Here is an 18163-nt window from a genome sequence, read left to right as displayed (position 1 = left end):
GTGGAGATGTTATAGCTATTTATGTGAATTAATTAATGAGGAATTTATTGATACGTGTTAATTATTTGGATTGGGGAATTGTAGGAATGTGAATTGGAGGAACTGGAAAGGACAGTAGAGCCGACATGGCCTAAGCTTGTTGAGCCACTGGAAAGGATAGTAGATAGACTGGCTGTGGTTTGGGGTGCTATTTCCCATCTCAAGTCCGTCAAAGATGATCCCGAGCTTCGCTCTGCTATAGAAGAAGTTCAGGTACGTATGCACGAACATTCATTGTGAATCTTCAGTTGCTATGGTTTTATGTGCTCATTTTTAATGTTGTTTTTGACTTTGCAGCCGGAAAAAGTGGCATTTCAGCTTAAGTTAGGTCAGAGTAAGGCCATCTACAATGCGTTCAAAGCTATTAAAGAGTCTCCAGATTGGGACACACTAAGTGGTGCTCAAAGGCGAATAGTTGAATGTATGTATTGCCAAACTTGTCTTTGTTAGGACATCCAATTTTGACATAATCTTAAAGTATAATTTCTATTATGTAAAACTTGTGCAGCAGCTTGCTACATTATGGCCTTTTACATCATAGAATTGTTGAAACTTTCAGATATTGTTTAGTTTGTTAGTTCTTAATTGTTTGTCTTTGCACGCGCTCTTGCAGTGCAAATCAAGGATGCTGTTTTAAAAGGTATTGCCCTTGAGGATGAGAAAAGAGAGCAATTCAATAATATTGAGCAGGTATGCTTCTGGTAGTAAAGTCGTACTAGCAGCAAAAATACCATGAACTTTATTGCTGCAGACCACCATTTGTCGATATTCATTGATTAAAGTTTTATGGTGGGAAGAGTCTAATGAAGTTAGAGGAATAGAAAGAAAATAAATACATGGAATGACATAATTACTTATCAGAGTTATAGAATGGTGTCTTAGTCAAATACTGGCCAAATGCTCGAGAATAATTTTTTTCAGCTGGTGTAGTTTTCAGTCAAATGATAATTGTACCCTATATGGAACCAACTTTTACATTTATCTGCTCTCACCCTAATATGCAAAACTCTAAGCCTAAACATACACCCAACTCTTAGAAACATGGACGTCATACCTTGTAATTTCACTTCTTTCACAGCCATCACAGCCACTAGGGATTGCTTTCCTTTCAATGCAAACCAAATGTAAACCCTTACGTACTGTTAGCATCAGTGTTTGGAAAGTTGTTATTTGTATTGTATGACTATAATAGTATGATCCAAATCCTCGGAATCAATTGAGAATTGTGCTTGGGTTGAAAATTATAGAGAATCACAAGTTGGATTACATGATCATAGACTCTAGGTATAGGATCTTATCATTCCTTTTGCGATCTACTTGTTTGTCAGAATGTTCAAAAATGCAAGTAATTTCATAGGCTTAAATAGGTCGCAGGATCAGAGAGGATTAAAGAAGTGAGATAGTATCAGAAGATTCTATAACATCTTGCCAATCCTACTTTTAGGTAATTTTATCTCTGTTTTCATGACTTGATGGTTTTTCATGCTGCTAATGTTTATTATGATATCAGGCAGCTCAAATCCTCTCTTTCTTGCACAAATATAAAACTAGCACAAGATTTCCCAATAATAAATCGTAGAACATCGAGCAAGTGTTTCTCTAGAGCTCAGCTTATGGCTTCTATTTTATAATGATCACTGCTATATGTAGCTATTCTTTGATACACTTTTAAGTTGAAGGATGGTTTCCATTATGAGGTAGATTATTGAATATGTATCGAATTCAAAGTTATTGAAAACTTTCTCCCCAATTCCTCGTCTTCTTCGATATCACTTCTCTATCTCTTGTATCCTAATCTTCTCTATATTCTCGAGTTCATTACATTGTGCCACATGAGGGAGCGAGGGGGGAGAGTGATAGAGAGAAAGCAGGAGACAGAAAGGAGAGTGGAGAGAGAGACTGAAGAGGGAGATGGCAGTTAGCAGATAGAGGAAAACTTCCTCTGTTGACTTTGACAGAGGATGTAGTTGACTTATGAAAAGATTGTTCCAGCTGAAGGCTCTGGTCCTAATTATCCAAAATGGTAAAAGAGGTCTGCCTTTGTTGACGAGATTTTTTTCTTTCTTCTCTGTCTACACACTCATACATACTACACTACAAACTCAAGCGTGCATACATATTTTGGGAGGGGATGGTATTTATTTATCTTCTTTTGTTAAAATGCAATGTCATTTATTTGGCCAGTATACATGTTTTTCCACGGCACGCTTGATTAATAAGCTACTTGTAGTTTTCTGTTCATTTTTAGTTTCAGGATGGTTATCTTTTCTTTCCTTAAAATTTATTTGTAGGAACTGGCAAAACTATCTAAAAAATTTGGAGAGAATGTTTTGGATGCAACAAAGAAGTTTGAAAAACTAATAACGGATAAGAAAGATGTCGAAGGATTGCCGGCTACTGCTCTTGGATTGGCTGCACAAACTGCAGTGTCTAAGGTACTCTATGTTAAAACTCATTTTATTATCTTGACTCTATCTTGTGTAGCAGATATTGCTTGGCTGGATTTGCTTTTCGGTTTTTCCTTCATGCTACTATCAACAGGGTCATGAAAATGCTACTGCTGGGAATGGACCATGGATGATTACATTGGATGCCCCAAGTTTTATGGCTGTAATGCAGCATGCCAAAAATCGAACTTTACGTGAGGAAGTATACCGTGCCTATGTAAGCCGTGCATCTAGTGGAGACCTTGATAACACGGCAATAATAGACCAAATTTTGAAGCTTAGGCTGGAAAAGGCGAAGCTTCTTGGGTACAATAACTACGCAGAGGTATGACTTTTATATTTGAAATATGCCTTCTAGGATCTGCTTGATAAAGTGTATACATTAGGTAAGCATGGCTACAAAGATGGCTACCATTGAAAAGGCTGAAGAGCTCCTTGAAAAACTTCGCAGTGCATCATGGAATCCTGCAGTTCAAGGTAGTGTGTTATACAGAAGTTCTGATTTTTTTGTAAATAATGTATAACGACACTGCTGTTTCTAGTATACAGGCATAAACTGTAGTTTATAGCTGCGTGATATTTTTCAATTTTACTTATCAAACTATAATGTTTTGTAATATCTTATGGTTGGAATTGGCAACAAATCCGATTATCAACTCCAATGAATAGCTATTTTTTGAATAGCTATTTTTTCTCTTTCCTTTGTTATACTTAAGTTCCTGAGTTTTAATAAATAACGTAGGACTACATTGTTGTTTCTAGTATACTTCAGGCATAAACTGTAGTTCATAGCTGAGTGCTATTTTATAATTTTACTTGTTAAACTAATATTTTGTAATATCTCATGTTTTCTCTTTTCTGTATTTCTGATCAAGTGTTTATGGATGTTCTAAAAAGTTTGACGTTTCAAAAATATGTTTTCAAGTAGTCCTGATTGAGTCGTGAACAGTTGGATGAGGTAATAATTTACAAATGGGTACAAATAAATAAAGTTCTTTACCAAATGACATTTTATTGTACAATTTAATTCATAATATGGTATAACTAGCACTATTCTGCTACCTTATTGTTTTTTCAGCTGCCATTTCTATGAGCAGCATGTTGTGAAGGGGAAAACCTTTTATCTAGAATATCATTAATCAGAATTTTAATCTTTTTACCTTTTGTAGATATGGAGGACCTCAGATACTTCTCAAAGAGTCAAGGCGTTCCAGAAGCTGATAACTTGAGCCATTGGGATATCAGCTTTTGGAGTGAGAGGCTTCGTGAATCAAAGTACGAAATAAATGAGGTGGTTTTTCTCTCCTGCCCTCCTTTCTTAATCTTGGAAGTTTTTCTGAGATCTAAGCATGTAACAATGGATTGAACGGAGCGGTGAAAAGGGATTCATGTAGGAAACCTCAAGTTTATGATGGAGCTTGATTTGTTGTTTATTTGAGATCTAATAACTGAAATGCATGTAGTTGCGCAGCTTCATTTCGTAATTATTCTTTCCATTTTCTGTGTAGATATATTAACAAGTATTGTTCTTGGCATTTTCTATTTTCGTTGTTGTTTAACTGGAAATCAAGGAGGGAGATTGTTTATCCGTGTGTTATGTGAGATGGGAGTAGAGGACTTTTTGCCCTGCACTGCATGCTTTAGATGCTTTCAAGTTATATTATGTTAATTTATGTATATTTCTGTGGTCATTAATTTTTCTTTAACCTCTCTCCTTTAAAGTTTACAGCTCTACAATAATAGCGTTATATTTATACCTGCAAATCAATCTCTCTTCCTTGATTTTGTAAGTTCTAATTTGGTGGCTTTTAACAAATCAACAGGAAGAATTGCGTCCTTACTTTTCATTTCCTAAAGTTATGGACGGTCTTTTCAGTCTTGCAAATAAGCTTTTTGGAATCAATATTGAGCCAGCTGACGGTTTAGCTCCGGTAGAAATTTCCATCCTTTCATTCATTTTTTTTTAAAAAAAATTTCTTGCTTTCTTTCTTTTTGTTATATTACCTAACACGGCCGCTATTAACTGTAGGTTTGGAATAGTGATGTTCAATTTTACCGTGTCAACGATTTTTCAGGCAGCCTGATTGCATTTTTCTATTTTGATCCATATTCGCGTCCATCTGAAAAACGGGGAGGAGCATGGATGAATGAAGTAGTTGGTCGAAGTCGTGTCTTGTCACAAGATGGTTCCTCTGCTAGGTTGCCTGTTGCCCACATGGTGTGCAATCAAATGCCACCTGTAGGGGACAAGCCAAGCCTTATGACATTCCGTGAGGTAAATTTGGTTAGCCTATTGTACTAGGTTAGCCTGCGCCTTTGCCTGTTCCTTTGCAAACCTTGGTCAACACACTGTTTGGTCTCTGTGTCAAGGGGAGGAAAATTAACTGAAGACTTCTGTACTTGATAGAAATTCTCGTGTGTATAATAGAAAATGGCTTAATGTAATATTTGTTCCATGTCTGGGTAAAAAGTTAACAATTTTAATTAATCGTCAGAAAAAACTAGAGTAGAAAGATCTAATAGCTTTTGGTGTTTGTGGTAATGTTAATATTATCAATTTGACCAGTTTCAAATCCATTTCGAGTTCATTTAACAATTGACATCCCAGTTTCCATTTTTTAACAGGATTTGTACAGCTTTGGTTTATGCCTTAAAAAAAAAATTTATCTTAGTGAAACTAAAACTAATAAAAAAAATAGCAGCACCAATTCTTTGTTAATCTGTTAATAAGACATGATGGATAACCAGATTTCATCTAATCTTGGATTTTCTGCATATCTCTGATCTTATAAAAGCAGTGGTATAATATATTGTACTTCTGACTAATGGATTGTAATGATACCTGAAGGTCGAGACTATCTTCCATGAATTTGGTCATGCACTTCAACATATGCTGACAAAGCAGGATGAGGGTTTGGTTGCTGGGATACGGAATGTAGAGTGGGATGCTATAGAATTACCCTCTCAGTTCATGGAAAATTGGTGCTACCATAGGTAATTGCTTGCCAGTGTTATTTTTCTATTTATGCTTTTTCCTTGTTCCTAAATCTTTATTTATTCTGTCTTTATATCATGTTTTTGTCAATGCATCTATCTTCTTCATGACGTGGCGTGTTGGTTTCCAACATGTATTGGACACACCGGGAAAGTAACTCTTACCTTAATGTCGACTTAAGTAACTTATTTTGTATCTAAATTTGACCAATAAAAAATTATTTACTTTGAAACCTATTTTACTTTTAAGTCAGCCAGAAATACAGGTCATGATGGAAATAAGACCAAGTCACTTTAGGAAAAAAATTCTCAAGTCACTTTATTTTAGTAGTATAGATACAGGTATATCTCTTGCATAGGATAAGCCAATTATTGCACTTTCTTAGTGAGCCTTTTTCCCCTTATTTTTTCTTATTTTTTTGGTTAAGAATCCTTAAATATTTTATATATCTTCCTGTATTATTCAAATCTACTTGTCACTTGCATCTATGAACCAATCATATTTGTATCTGTAGTAAAATCATAGAACGTTGTTCAATTTATCAGCTGACCTCTAGCACATAAATCTTGTCCGTTTATATTTGTGTTTCACATCAATTAAATAAAGCAGGTCTTCTCTTTTTCCCTCATGAAAGGTACATCAAATTTTCCCCTTTTTTTCTTTGTCTTAAACATTTATTTTCTTTGAGATATTAGTGGAATAGAAATGTATTAAGCACAGCGTAATTCTATTTCTCTTCCATGAAGTTCTCCCATTAAAATTGCATTTCAATAGGCATCAGTAGGATTTGAGTTCTATAAAATGTTGTGGCATGATTTTGTAGTAGATTGTTGAATTGTTGATTCATGATGCTTGACACTTAGATATTGCATGGATGCATTTTGAACTCAATTTCACTGGCGGCGATTTCAGGGATACCTTGATGAGCATTGGCAAGCATTATGAAACTGGAGAGAGTATTCCGGACGATGTATACAAAAAGCTTCTTGCTGCTAGGACCTTCCGCGCTGGCTCCCTAAGTCTTCGTCAGGTCCATGCAGCTTCTCTTTCCCTTGTTCCCTTGCAGAGTTTCAGTTTTTTGTTTTTGTAATGTATTTTACCTTTATTACAGCCTCAAATTTTGTCCCGACTAGCTTCATTCTCATTTTGTCCTCTCTTTGGTTCACAAATTCTAGTACTTTTGAGTGTACCCGTAATATGGTCAGGATTCTCTTGCAGGGTTTCAGGTTAAGTTCATGAAGGTGAGTGTTAAAGAACATGTGTTCTGGTGTAGGGTAATGCGTAAATTTCATATAAGCAACTGCTCTTTGGACCTAGCTTCAGCTAGTTACAAATGAGAAAGAAAGTGCATAAATATTTGATTTACCTTTCAATCACTGTGGTTCTCCTTCTGCCAATGTTTTTTGGTTTTTTGTTTGGGAAACGGGGTGGAAGTGCTACCAGCATTTGAAAGAAGCTAATATCTGGATCTTTGACAGCCCATGATTGATAATGTTCCCACCATCAACTGACATTATCTTCAGATGCAATTATCCCGATATACTTTTGTTCCCCCTAAATGTATAAGCAGACCTTGATGGGTACATCATATTGGAAAAGGAAATTGTTGGCAAGGCCTGAAACATGCACGGGTTGGAGCTAGTCGGCTACTCTTGAATTTAGGACCTTTGTTAACTCTAATACCGTGTTAAACCAATTGATTTAAAAAATTACTTATAGAAAGGGCCACATTACAAAGCTTATGCTTGTTATTCTATATGTTAAAAATCATTTTTATTTGGGGTGTTGTGGGATGTAGAATTTATTTAATATTTATGACCTTATGTTGGCTTATGGTATTATACCAGTCTATTTTTCTCCTATTTTCCATTTTTTAATGCATTTTTTTTCTTTGCATTATTTCAGTGTTAGATTTTGGGACTGTCACTCTGCATTACATTATGAATGAAGTGGACGTTGTAGCTTTGTAATGGAAGAGTAACTTCTTATAGTTTCCGTCTCTTGTATACTTCAGATTAGATTTGCAACTCTCGATCTTGAGTTGCACACCAAGTATGTGCCAGGTGGTTCAGAGACGATCTATGATTTTGATAGAAGGGTTAGTAAAAGAACGCAAATACTTCCTCCGCTTCCAGAGGATAAGTTTCTTTGTGGTTTCAGTCATATATTTGCGGGTGGATATGCTGCTGGATACTACAGTTACAAGGTATTTGGTTTATAGATATTGTTGCCTGACTTGTATGCAGTTAAAATTTATGAAATCTATATCGTAGGATGAAAGTCTACTAATAGCAATTAATGTCCAAATTTGTAGTGGGCAGAGGTGTTATCTGCTGATGCTTTCTCAGCATTTGAGGATGCTGGACTAGATGATGACAAGGTACAATGCAGTTTGAAAAGATTGTATTCAATGCGTTAACCATACAATTTCTTGTAATTTATTTTGAAAAGAACAATCATTCAGTAGAATCTTCTTTAGTCGAATGGGTTCTCGTATATTAACAATAATTGATGATTTGAAACAGGCGGTGAAAGAAACGGGACATTGATTCCGAGAAACTGTTCTTGCTCTTGGAGGTGGAAAAGCGCCCCTAGAGGTCGGACTGCTTCATGCTATTTCCTTCCTCATGAAGTTGCACCAATCTAAATTGTTGCATTTTGTCTGAATTTAATAATTTCTTCTAATTGTGATTCAGGTTTTTGTGGAATTCCGAGGGCGGGAACCATCTCCAGAGCCATTACTTAGGCACAATGGGCTGTTGCAAGTTGCAGCCTCTCAATGAGTTTAGGTGCTTTAATTTCAGTCAAAAGTACACCAGAAGAAACTTTTAGGGCATGTTTGATAACATATTATTTTTATGGAAAATAAAATTTAAATTCCAACTTCCATTTTTTGGCTGTTTAATGGCATGTTTTTTCTAGGTAATTGATTTTCTTGCCACCTAGACATTTTCTTGGTTTTCTTTGAAAATCAATTGCCACCAACTGTTGCCGAACTTTATTTATTTGTTTATTTATTTATTTATTTGGGCAATGGAAACAAGTTCTATCCCTAATTGTAAATTTTTTTTTCATTTAATTAACAAGTTTTATGTAAAACAAAGGCAAATGAACACTAAAAGATAGATAATTTTCTTAGAAATTTTTTTTTTTTGGCTATGGAAATAAATTCTATCTCTTTAATTGACAATTTTTATATAAATCAAAGCTAAATGAACACCGAAAAAATTTTTATTTCAACATTTTTCACTGAAAATTTTTATCAATCAAACACAATAATTGACAATTCTTAGCAAAATAATTTCTAGATAATTCAATTTTCTGGAATTCGTTTTGTTTCCATCTAAATTTCATTTTTGCAATCAATCAAATGAAACAGTGAAAAGGGACTATTGCACACGTCAATCATAGAATGAGGATGTCTATGTCAAGGAAAAAACAATATTTGACAATAAGTGAGGCATAGATGCAAGAGTTCAAACACTTGAATAAGAAGAATACATACATTTTTTTATCATTTTGATGAGGGCATGATCGAATCACTATGAGCATAAGTTAACTACGCAAGGTTTTTCAAATGGCGTGATAATATAATTTTTTTAAATTTTTACACAGTGAATTGTGTTGACCCGGCAAATTGGTCCCTCAACGTGGCCAATGGCAAGCTATTACACGCGTTCCTCCTTACGCGCAATAAAAAATGGTCAGGCTTATACAGTTTGTACCAACCGTGGTGATGACAACCGCATTCACTACGACGATCAAGTCAATCGACGATGGAGGCAACGGCGGTGCTAGAATGCACAATCCTCAAGGGGAGGAGAAAATATGTTAGTTTGGGTATGGAATGCTTACCTTATTTCTGGTCAAGACCTTGGTATTAATAGGTAAAGGGCACCACTAAATACCTGACACATGTAATAATCTGACCATCCGAGACGTCTATCGCTTAGGCATCCATCAATCACTTCCTAAGTGGGGCGGGCAATTAATTCTGCTGATTTTAAGTTGGACATATAGTAGGAATATCACATCAATCATTTCCTGAGATATAAAGAAGATCTTGGTCAGAAGATTTCTGAAATTGGTGGCAGAGAGATGGTAATATTTTTCCTCCATGAGGCTACGCCTCGACCTGTCCCATCCACTTCAGAAGCGACGCCTCGATCTGCATCATTTCGGTTATGTTGAGCTTCGGACATACGGGTATTTCGAAGCAGCTCCATTGTACGCGCTTCGACTCTCCGAGTCTATGCGAAGGGCATAACAGTGGTCTCCTCAAGTTCAGGGATGAATATTCATATAATCCGTGGACTTTTAGGGTCGATTGTGTATGATTCGTGTTTAGAAGAGGAGAAAAATATGAGAATTTACTGTTGTGAAGACACGGTTATATTGGAAACAAATAATAATAATAATAATAATAATAATAATAAAATACATGGATTATTCTATGGGTACATAATTATGTACATAAGGTCGTCGAGTGCCCTTATGTGACCCCCTTATGTGTACCCATAGAATAACGCAAAATACACAGGCACTCGACAATTACAAATACAACATTTATGGGGCACTTACATGCGAAGTCATGTGAAGAAAGGAACCAAAAAAAATAAAAAAAAAAGAAGAAGAAGAAGAAGAAAAGATAATTAGTTTGGGCCGCTATCAGCTGAGCTGAGATCTGGCCTAAAGCCCAAGATTGTCCCCTATCTCCGTCCTTGATCACAGAAATGGATGAGAGCACGTGTTATTTATAACATTTTCACAATATTTAGTGAATCTTCAATGTTACTAGCAAGAAACCATTGCAAATAATTAAAGGCCTAAAAAGATAATATACCATCAAATAAACATATCCAATACGAGCCATTATTATCCAATATTGGCAATTACACCAATTTGCTACTTATTTAGCATCGTGAGAACGACAAAATTATTCACTTTTGTCGAACTTTAGCTTTTGTTAGATTTTGCAAAAAATTATATTTTAAGCAGATTTTGATAAGAGATGATAAAATGAGTGTTGAAAAGATGATAAAAATTATAGATTTCGTGAAATGTACGATTAAAATTATTTATTAACTTTAACTTAAATATGTATTAAACAGGGCTTATGATGTGTCTGGATGGAATCCTAGTCATTTAACTCGCTAAAAAGGCCAATATAATGATGAAATGGTGACTGTGTACGAACCTAATCCCCCATTTTTGCCTTTCCAATCACAACCTTAATCACTATTTGATATGACATAAAACTAACCCATCAATTCCATGCCTACCTCGTTAAACCTTGCCCAAATTCTCGAGGAATTAAGTTGTTTTGCCAAAATGTGTTGCCAACGCTTTTGCTAGAAGAGTGTTGACTTGTTTTCATTGGCGCAAAAATTGCTGTATTGTTCAAATAGGTGAGCAGGATGTCACATGAAATTCTGTTAAAGAATGTGTGAAAACTGTCTGACAATGTAGCAAAACTGATTCCTTAGAATTGATCATGAGATTCATTCATAGGTATGTCATTAAGGGCAAAGGGCCTTTCTGTTCGAGAAAGATTCTTTGGGATCAGATCTTATGATAATTGATTTTTTGAAAAATGCGTTGTTAAATAATATGGATTCACATGCAAATTATTTTATTTGAAAGAATGTTTGGTTAAAAGTAAATTTGAGATAAATAAAGTTTAAAGAGTCTGTACCAAATAAGAGCATTTTTTATTTTTTTATTTTTGGGAAGAAGAGAGTTTTGATATGAATTCTTAGTCGACTCCTACTCAGCTTTTTTTGCTATGAAACGGTGAGTGCATTATATTTATGATTTAGACCAAAACTCTACATTATATTTTGGAGCAATGCTTGATGTACAATGATTTTGACAACATTGTTGACAATATGCCACGTGACATGTTGCCATCGGACAATTTTAAAAACAATTAATACTTTCAATCAACACTTTTTTACCGCAATTGACATTGTCAACAATGTTGTACAAAAAACATTGTACTAATAGATTAATTCTATATTTTGAGCAAAAAAACATAATATATACAAGGAAACACAATAATCTTTCATATCATATAGCAAAATATTGTGCTGTCTTTTGATATATACCATTATACCTAACTTCTTTATGAAAATTACCACTAGTATTGATGGCACAACTAGAAATATGGATGATTAATCCCTCTTCTCATTTGTCTGAAGTATCCAACGTTATCTAAATCACCCTGCTTGAGTTGGACCATAGACCTAATTTTTAAAATGGGATTCATATAGGAGAAATGATGTTTGTTTAGGCTCAAAGACATGGAAAAAACAGATAGATTTGGTAGCAGATGATTGGATGTTTGTTGTTTTTATTTTTCAAATAGTCCAATAATGTGTTAATACGTGTGCACCCTGTTTTTGAACATATTTTTTAGCCTGTTTGTATAGCACACTTCTTCGTATACAGCACGTTGTCACAAAATTTATTCATCTAGCAATAAGTTGAAATCATTGGATCGTAGCAAATTATCCAATCTTTAAAAACTCTATTTGTAGTTTAAAGAATTCTTCAGACATTAGTAGTACCTCCTAACTTATGTTTAAAACTTGCTCGTATTTGGTATTTCTTATTTATGTTTAGGTCATTAGCCTCCGTTTGAGCCCCATTAAATATGTAATGCATTTCTCTCTCTTCTTTTCAATTATACATTCTCTAATGAAATAATATTACACGTAAATAAAAATTTTTCTTTTTTTTTCAACCACACATTCTCCAAAAAACATTATCCCAAAAATTATAATATCAAATAATAGGGGCAAACGATGGCAAAGTTTTCATGTTGTTTTTCTTGCTGTAGTGGTTTTTTCTAGGACCACGCTATTCTTACCCGGACATTTACACGCCCGGTTACCTGGCCTCACCGCCCTCCTCACATGGGGGTCGGATCTCACACGTGGGCCCCGACATGGGACCTCGCCCCATGTGAGGGGGCAGTGGGGCGAGGTAATCAGGCGTGTAAACGCTCAGGTACAACGACATTACTATTTTTTTTTTATTAATATACAAGTAGGGATATGTGCCGAACTTTTCCTAACGCTGACATAAAGCGCCCCTGTTTGGCCCCATTCCTATTCCTATTCTCATTCTTATTCTTTTTCTCTCTCTTATTTTTAATCACACAATCTTCCATAAAATAATATTACACGTAAATAAAGAAACTTTTCATTCTTTTTCAACTACACATTTAAAAAAAAAAAATACTATTCCAACCATTAAATTTGAAAAGAATGGGGGCCAAATAGGGGCAAATTAAATTGATTTCAACAATAATCAGCTGCTGATTGAATTAGCTAAAAAAAGGGATAAAAATTTCAGTAATATTCAATAATAAATTTTAATAATACTTTTGTCATAGGATACATAAATTTTATCAACTTTTCAACCACATTTTTTTTTTTCAAATTTCATTTAAATCTACTAAGAGCATATCCAATGGTGCTCTAAATTAGATCTAACTTGTGATTTAGATCTTAAAAGTTGTTGAAAACCTCTCCAATGGAGAGGTGCAAATTGCATTTTTTGACAGAAAATGTAAAAAATATAGGATGTAAGATCTACAAGAATTAAATACTACTGACCAACTTGCACCCAATTTTGTACGGCTTTCAATTGTAGCGGAATTATAAATGAAGATGTAACAGTGATTTCGAAAATGCTAATATACACCTAATTCTACACCACCATTAAAGATACTCTTAAGTTCAGATTTTAGCCAAACCAAACAAGGTACAAGAATAAGCATTTTCAACAAGAAACTTGCTACACGTACACTATGGTATACACTTTTTTTACGTTTTATCATGTGGCATTATCTTGTTGAACAGTTTAAATTTCAAACAAATTTTTCATCCAGCTGACACTTGATAACAATGTAAGTGTCAAAAATTAGTGTACAAATAGCAAATTCATTTCAACAAATTTTAGAAGTTAGGTCAGGGGTCGTTATTGTGTGGGACAATGTAAAGAATGCCTCTTGATATTGACATAAAGTGTCGAAAGGCATGTTTGGTGATGGAAATAAATGACACTTCAATTTGGTGTTCAACCGACGGTGGAGTGGGGTACGATGCTTCTGGTTGGACACAGTCGAAAATTTGTGATTTTGGATTAAAAAAGAAAAATGAAAAATGAAAAGCTTATGTTTATTAAGATAGACATTTAGAACCAAGAAATTTTCATTTTATCCCACTATTTTTTGAAATATTTTAAATAAATTCCATTTAACGTAATCTATAATTGTAAGAGTTGAGTGACTTTATATGCAAAAGTTGCATCTCATACACACTTAATACGGGACAATACAAAGAGAAAATTCAAAATCAATTAGAAAATGAAATAAATAAGATAAATATTATTTCCTACTAGGAAATTTGTGTTTAGTTTCATTTTTTTAAGGTATAGTTATGATGTGACTTTATTTTTTATTTAATTAGGACTATAGTTGCTTTATTGATTAGAATATGATTTGTAATTAGATTAGATTTTATTATTTTCCTTATTTCAATTTTTTAGTATTAGTAGAAATATGTAATAATCTTGCCTGTAAATATAGAGACTTTGTACACTTTTCCATAACTAAGTTTCATTATTCGATTCCTGATTAATAAAATATTTTAGTTTTTCCGTTTATTGGTGAATTCCAAATAACTATCACGTTAGTTCGTACGAAATTCGAGCAAACACCCATTCATGTATTACGAATTAGATCATTTCATTATTATCCATATTTCCGTCCTACATCAACACTAATAGCACGTTAACAATCATTGATAAAATCGATGATCATCACGGTATTTCCATAGCTATTAACGATGCAAATTCATCATAGATGCCATCGGTAATGCTTGTGGCGACGGGCATTGATGATTACCATTAGCATCGTCAATGGAAGCTTATTCTTGCCATATTAATTTTAATTTTAATTTTTTTCAATAAATACTGATAGAGAACTCAAGATTTTTAACAGAATTTTCTATGGTTAATATTATTATTATTATTATTATTTTTTTATCTTATATTACTTTTTTAATACTGATAGAAAATTCAAGGTATATTACATTGAAAGGACGTTCCCAGATAAATAAATTCACATTTGAATTTTTCACTGTTATTCATATATGTACATTCATGGGAAAAACAATATAAGGTAAACTTTTTGGCCCCGTCGGCAAACATTTTCAGTTTCTAGTAAACTGGGAATCTGATTGACTGTAAAAAATGTTAATAAAATGGTAGTAATGTAATGTCTCTAACTCTCTATGAATTAAAACGAAGGCACAGCTTTTCGAGTCGGCTTTTGAATCTCAACAATAAATCTATCTTGTGACGGAGGCCGATGTGGACATGGTAATGCTATGAACTTGGGAAAATTATCGCCAGGCATCAAAACTGGCAAGCTCTCCTTCTGCTGCTCCATTGAACTCTGGAAAAAAGAACTTGTTTAGAACTAAAAAAATTTCAAATTTCCAGCATGTTTTTAAAAGGAGAGTCAGTAAATATTGTTACCATGTGATTAATTTTAGGCTTGGAATGGCCTTGATCATCATCATGAGCCCGGAGATTGGAGAAAGATCGCCGGAAGGAGCGGAGTTTTTCCCAGTGATAGCAGCAGGAGAATATGCCACTCAAGCTAAAAATGATAATCAAGAGAAGGGCTGTGCCGAGAGGGAAGCTGAGGAACAGCCGAGACGCCTCGCCCTGTGCACGATATGTAGTAGAACTCTCCATAATTCTTTGATCTTCCCACTCCCCACATGAGAGGTTGAAGGAAAAACCAAATCTTTTGTTAGGAGAATGAATTTAAGGGCTATTGAATGTGTAAAATTTGAACGGGTGTGGTGATAATTTATAAAGGTTTAAAGGTACAAATTGTGTCCGGGGTAACGTACGGAAATAGGAAGGGTACTCCCACATTGCTTCGATACTGCTGAGCATGATAGATTTGGTTGTGCCCCCCGTCTCATTTATGTAAGTATTATGCCCTAAATTCAATTAACTTTGGACATAAATACTTTTGATATATAATTAATGTAATTTAATGACAGATCTATTATTTAATTAATAGAAAATTAAATAAATAATAGAGTCCGTAGATTCAAATCTTCGTAATTTGTTAATCACAAGGAATTGTGATTGTGAGATACAAATTGCATCTGATTGAATCTTAAATCGTCCGTGGTCGTAAGTAATAATGAGATACAGATATCGTTATTATGGATAGATCATCACGTGTGACATTTTTTACTTATGAAGTAAGTAGCTCATACAAGCTAAAGTGTGGTGACACTTAAATGAACACGTGAATATTTTATTATAGAATAAAATATTGGAGACCCGCCGAGAGATTCCACATGGATAACTATCTAAGTGTCAGTGGTTAATCTCCAACGTTCGATAGTGGGATTGATCCTTTTGACTTGAGGTCATCATAGTACCTTATATGAGGACGGTCATGCTTTGACGGTGTTGGATGTTGCTCTGCCAAGGGCTACTAATACGGCATCGTTCGGATATGTCAATAATCATATGAAGGTTATGAATGACCAATAGAGGATTCGTCACTCTTAGATGGTAAAAGATTATGATTTGTGTTTCATTCAATTAAGTCGATAACGAAATCCTTGGCCAAGGTGTACTCATAAGTCGAAAAGGAGTTTTTCAGTTATATTGACTTAATAGTAAAGTGAAAGATTTGATCGATAATCGAGATTGACACACTTCCATATCTCGTAATTGATCGGATCATATTGATGAATGAATTATAGTTTCACGGTAAACGAACGAGTTTGATTTTGTCATACCACATGACATTTCTCGTCACATGTATTGCCCTGACACATTGTTAGATGTTAATTTGGGACAGCGAGTGTGAACTGATGATAAATTAAAATGGCGTTTTAATTTATCAATTTTGATTAGATCAAAATAATATTTCACATCGTTAGATACAGTGATCGGGAACCTGATGGGTCGCACACAAAAGAGAATTGAAAGATTGTAATTTGTCAATTAATTAATTCAACAATCGTTGGATAAATTAATTAATTGGTTTGGTAATTTATAGGCCCGAATTAATTAATTGGATTAATTAATTCACGGATCGGTTTAATTAAATGAATTAATTAAATATTGGACCGGACCAAGCCAGATCCGTTTGGATTTATATAAATACATGGCTAGAGTTTTCAATCCATATGTTTTTCTCATAATTATTCTTGCTAGCACAAGAGGAGAAAACTCTGGTAGCTGCAATCTTGTTCTCTATGTGAATCACCGTTAGAGGCTGGACAATTGGACAGTTGTGGGTGACGAATCAAGATTGCTGGAACGAATAACAAAAAAGTTTGCAGATCTGAAAAAGGTATAATCTTTTCACAATTTCTATCTAAACACAAAGAGATTCCTGGTGGGAATCGAAATCTGTTTTAATTTTTCGCTGTGCATGTTAAGTAGATTCTCAACAGTGGTATTAGAGCCTACTTTGTGTTTGTTAGAAATTGCTTTGCATGTTGGAACAATTAAATGTTAATTGTTTTTCCTTGTTTTAGCGATTAAGAAAATAAATAATTTTTTATATTCAAAATCAGATTTTGAATAGAAATTATTTTGGATTGGAAAATTAATAATGTAAATAAAAAAATGGCGGAGGAGCCAGCAACAATTGTTGCCGCTGGCAGGGCTGACTCGCTACAGCGCGCTGTGGTAGCGGCGCTCGACTGATTTTGGAGCAGTTGCTCGCTGCGGGGGTAGGAAGCCGCCGCAGAAGCTAAGGGGTGGCAACTTGTTGATAAGTGTCGGCGGCGCAAGTAAAAAAAAAAATTGAATTTTAGGGTTTTCAAAAACGAGTGACAGATTTTGGGGACGGAGCTGCCTTTGCAATTTGTGAGATTTTGGGGGCCTCTTGTAATTAATAGGAAAGGGGGTCAATTGTAAATTTTAAATGAGGGGCCAATCATGCAAATTTTGTAATTGTGCGGCCTTCTGTGTAATTTTGAAAATTGGGCCGATTTGCAAATTTTTAAATTGTTTTGAATTTGGATTTTAAAATAGTTTTAAAATTGTATTTTAATTGGGTTTGACCCATGTTTTTATTTTGATCCAAATTAAAATTTTATTTAGAATTGATGACTTTTATATTTTCGTTAAAATATGATTTTAACTTAAATATTAAATTTGACCCAATTGAATTTTTATTTTATTTAGGAGCATTATCCTAAATTTAAATTAGGGTTTGACTTTAATTTAATATTTAATTAAATTTGATTTTAATTAATTATTCACTCGATTATATTTTTGAAATTAGAATTGGATTCTAATATGACATTTAATTAAAATTTGATTTTAATTAAATTGTGTTGCCCTAAAATTTTATATAAGATTAGAGTTAGGCTCTAATTTGTGATTTTAATTAAACATGTTCGCTCTAAGATCTTAGAATTAGAGTTGGACTCTAATTTTGTTATTTAATTAAAATTTCATTTTAATTAAATTCAACCGCTTTAAATTTTGAAATTAGAGTTTGACTCTAATTTGATATTTAATTAAAAATTGATTTTAATTAAATTATCCCGCCCTATAATTATTAAATTAGAGTTGGATTCTAATTCAGTATTTAATTAAAATTTGATTTTAATTAAAT

At 33.9% G+C, this 18163-nt stretch overlaps 2 protein-coding genes across 3 annotated transcripts in view; one reads left to right on the top strand and one right to left on the bottom strand.

Moving 5' to 3' along the window:
• The window catches only part of LOC111409008 (probable cytosolic oligopeptidase A), a 17634-nt gene extending 9227 nt beyond the window's left edge, over positions 1–8407 (top strand). Inside the window, exons 2-16 of one of the 2 annotated variants that reach the window (XM_023038898.1) lie at positions 85–252; positions 337–460; positions 653–729; positions 2331–2474; positions 2581–2811; positions 2873–2963; positions 3656–3777; positions 4310–4417; positions 4516–4761; positions 5335–5480; positions 6394–6511; positions 7496–7687; positions 7796–7861; positions 8007–8078; positions 8178–8407. In XM_023038898.1, the coding sequence (XP_022894666.1) occupies positions 85–252; positions 337–460; positions 653–729; positions 2331–2474; positions 2581–2811; positions 2873–2963; positions 3656–3777; positions 4310–4417; positions 4516–4761; positions 5335–5480; positions 6394–6511; positions 7496–7687; positions 7796–7861; positions 8007–8030 (1857 nt within the window). In that variant the 3' untranslated portion in view covers positions 8031–8078; positions 8178–8407. The remainder of the gene's footprint in view (positions 1–84; positions 253–336; positions 461–652; positions 730–2330; positions 2475–2580; positions 2812–2872; positions 2964–3655; positions 3778–4309; positions 4418–4515; positions 4762–5334; positions 5481–6393; positions 6512–7495; positions 7688–7795; positions 7862–8006; positions 8079–8177) is intronic. The other variant, XM_023038899.1, reaches the window with a different exon arrangement.
• Positions 8408–14600: 6193 nt separating this feature from the next.
• On the bottom strand, positions 14601–15435 carry LOC111409635 (uncharacterized protein At5g65660-like). Its single transcript, XM_023039661.1, has 2 exons — positions 15031–15435; positions 14601–14947 (listed from the first exon to the last, which is right to left on the bottom strand). The coding sequence occupies exons 1-2, from the start codon at positions 15250–15252 to the stop codon at positions 14789–14791; spliced, it is 381 nt and encodes a 126-aa protein (XP_022895429.1). The 5' UTR covers positions 15253–15435; the 3' UTR covers positions 14601–14788.
• Between the last annotated feature and the right edge of the window lie 2728 nt (positions 15436–18163).

Source organism: Olea europaea, chromosome 14 (genome assembly GCF_002742605.1).
Source record: "Olea europaea var. sylvestris chromosome 14, O_europaea_v1, whole genome shotgun sequence".
Taxonomy (NCBI): domain Eukaryota; kingdom Viridiplantae; phylum Streptophyta; class Magnoliopsida; order Lamiales; family Oleaceae; genus Olea; species Olea europaea.
This window is presented reverse-complemented; position numbering and strand designations above follow the sequence as displayed.

Coding starts and splice junctions, on each gene's coding strand:
- LOC111409635 (XM_023039661.1), bottom strand. CDS start 15,252: ATGGAGAGTTCTACTACATATCGTGCACAGGGCGAGGCGTCTCGGCTG. Junction 14,948..15,030: donor AGCCTAAAATTAATCACATG/GTAACAATATTT, acceptor TCTTTTTTCCAG/AGTTCAATGGAGCAGCAGAA.